This window comes from Pteropus vampyrus, unplaced genomic scaffold, assembly GCF_000151845.1.
Source record: "Pteropus vampyrus isolate Shadow unplaced genomic scaffold, Pvam_2.0 Scaffold90, whole genome shotgun sequence".
Taxonomy (NCBI): Eukaryota; Metazoa; Chordata; class Mammalia; order Chiroptera; family Pteropodidae; genus Pteropus; species Pteropus vampyrus.
In genome coordinates this window covers 76,340-78,997 of record NW_011888871.1, presented here as the reverse complement: position 1 = coordinate 78,997, position 2,658 = coordinate 76,340, and the positions used below count along the sequence as shown (strand labels likewise).

At 62.5% G+C, this 2,658-nt stretch overlaps 1 protein-coding gene across 1 annotated transcript in view; it reads right to left on the bottom strand.

Annotated features, from left to right (window-relative positions):
• The window catches only part of LOC105294592 (cAMP-dependent protein kinase type I-beta regulatory subunit), a 97,454-nt gene that overhangs the window by 42,087 nt on the left and 52,709 nt on the right, over positions 1-2,658 (bottom strand). The window contains exon 5 of the mRNA XM_023532751.1: positions 377-438. Within this exon, the coding sequence (XP_023388519.1) occupies positions 377-438 (62 nt within the window). The remainder of the gene's footprint in view (positions 1-376; positions 439-2,658) is intronic.

Genomic DNA, 2,658 nt, shown 5'->3' with positions numbered 1-2,658 from the left:
CCCAGCAATGCTGGGTCTCATCTGCTTTTTTAAATTCTTTAAATAAAAACTGTCTATACGTAAGGTATAAACGGGACGACTAGACACATGCACACACAGGGACACAGTGGCTTCGGTCAGGCTACTGACCACGCCATCCCTTCGCGTGGCGGCCGCGGTCTGTGTGACGCCACCGCAGCCCCACGCCCGGGGGGCACTCCCGGTACTCGGGTCACCAGTTTTGCCGTGACGAGGCCACTGGATTACCTCGGAAAGCGGATCGCTCTCGGGTTCCACTCGTGCGTCTTCCCAGCACGGGCCATGAGAGTTCGCGTTAACGAGCTCAGCGGACCGCCCCGTGTCCCCGCCGGTTTCCGCTCCAAGAACGGGCACGTACCTTGCTGTATGACGGTCTCCCCGGCGATGTGAGTGACGGGGAACATGGCGTCGAAGATGTCGCTGGAAAAGAAGACACGGCGAGGGTGGGGGCGGCCGTGGCGGCCATGCCCACCTGCTTCGCCGCACCGGAAACGCGGCCCGTTCACCGGGGACGAACGGACCGCGACGTGAAACGCGGGGGTAACAGCCTGGCCCGCTGGCCGGATGGCGGGCCAAGCCCTCGCACGCGGCTCCCGCGCCCGCACAGCGTGTGCCGCTTGGGTTTTCACAAAAACGGGGTCACCCTGTCCACGCTGCTCTGGACGCCATCTGGGAACGGCGACAAGGGACGGTGAACGCGTCTCATGCGGGCAGGTGTGACTCTGCCGGCAGCGGCCTGAGGCCTGGGGACCTGCTCTGCGTTCTTCCTGGGGAAGCACCTTCTGTGAAAGGCGCGTGAAGACGCCGGACGCAGAAACAATGCGAGGTCGCAGCCTCTGCCTCAGAAACCGGACTCCGACCTGCTGACCCCACGGGCCACCGAGCCGGGCCGACGCTCCAGCCCGCGATTTAGTCGTGAAATGGACGCTACACGCGGGGTGTACAAGGGAGCGAGCCGGCACGCGGCGGGGCGGGGCGTGCGCCGTCCAGGACCCTTCGTCTCTGCGGGACTGCGGCCAGCACGCGGTGTCAGAGGTCAGCGTCCGGCTCCCGAAATGCCATGACCACCCATAGGCGCGAAGCTCCCCGAAAGAGAAGTGCGAAGCCGGCAGCGGGCAGGAATGCGCCCCGCGAGCTCGGGCGGCAGGTTCCCCGCTGCCTGGCTAGTTAAAAGGGGGTGCTTCGAAGCTTCTGGTCAGCCTGGGCCCCCAAGAAGCAAACTCAGAACCAAACGGTCCTGCACTCCCTGCTCCCATTTCTAGAGCCTGGAAAACATAAATAAGTTGTGCTTAAAATAAGCTGTCTGTCTGTCTGTCTGTCTGTCTGTCTCTCTCTCTCTGTCTCTCTCTCTCTCTGTCTCTCTGTCTCTCTGTGTGTGTCCCTCTCTCAATCTCTCTCTCTCTCTCTCTCTCTCTCTCTCTCTCTCTCTCTCTCTCTCGGCACCCCAGGGGGCGGATGGGTGGCAGGGGCTCTAGGCAGCTTGTGAGAGCCCCACCCGGGCCCCTCCTCCCCCAGCCGCCTGCCACCCCGCCCTGGCCTCCGGCCTTGGGCCTGGGCTGAGCTCCTGGCCACACACCCGGGGAAGTGTCTGCAGCCACGCCTGGCCACGGCTTTTTAGACTGCATTTCTTCAAAACCACAACATCAAAGACCTTAAAACGAGCAGGTCGTTAAGAAATGATTTTGAGATTCTTCCATCATATTTCTAGAAACTTTAACTCTCAATGGTAAGACATTTCCCAAATACTGTAAGCGATCAAGCAGACCCCTGAGCACCCGGCACCCCAGCCCGGACCAACGTAACCTCTGCTCTCTGCTCTGGGCAGCCCTCTCCGGACAGCTGCTGGCCTCACAGGGCGGCCCGGCCCCTGGGTGAGGGGGCAGTCGCTGCCCACCCCGTTGCGTGCTCGGACCTGCACCTCACAGACACACGTCCACAGGAAGGTCCGTCACTGTGTGGCGTCTTTACCACTCGCCCAAAGGTCCCTCCTGCAACTCGTCCCCCACCTGCGTTTTCTGAGCCCGTCTGGAATCCCCGTTGCTGCTGGCCTTCGAATGCGCTGCAGCCCGTGCGCCCCTCCTGTGCAGAAGGTGGGTTCAAGAGCTCCCCAGAGACGTTTCTGCAGTCTCAAACCGGCCACGATGGATGCCGGGGCTCCCCGAGGAGAGAGAGGCATGGGACTGTCCCCACATAATCCGGGCTCACGTTCCACCTGTGCTGCCTGGAAGATTTCGGCCCCCAAACTGGGAGACGTAGTGCTTGCGTTGGTGCGGGCAGCCCCCTCTGCACGCCCAGGTGCGTCTGCCCAGCCTGGGCCCTGGCCCAGCATCCGGCAGATGACCGTGGCCGGTTTCCCCGCTGACCACACAGGTGTCTCCCCAGGTGTGCTTGCGTGCCCTTGGGAACAGGGAGCAGAAAGAACCCTCACTGTAACAACAAGGCTGGAGCCTCGTTTACCAAGAAGGCCCGCCTGCCTCTTGTCCCCAACTCATGACTGACGAGGCCTGAGCCAGGCTGCAGCCAGGGGACGGGGACGGCCGCATGTGCTCCAGCCAGCTTCGCCCGCCCCTCGCTGAGCGGGTCCCCTCCCCCTCACAGAGTCCCTTCCTCCTTCTTAGCCCTTTATGGCATTAAAGGCGT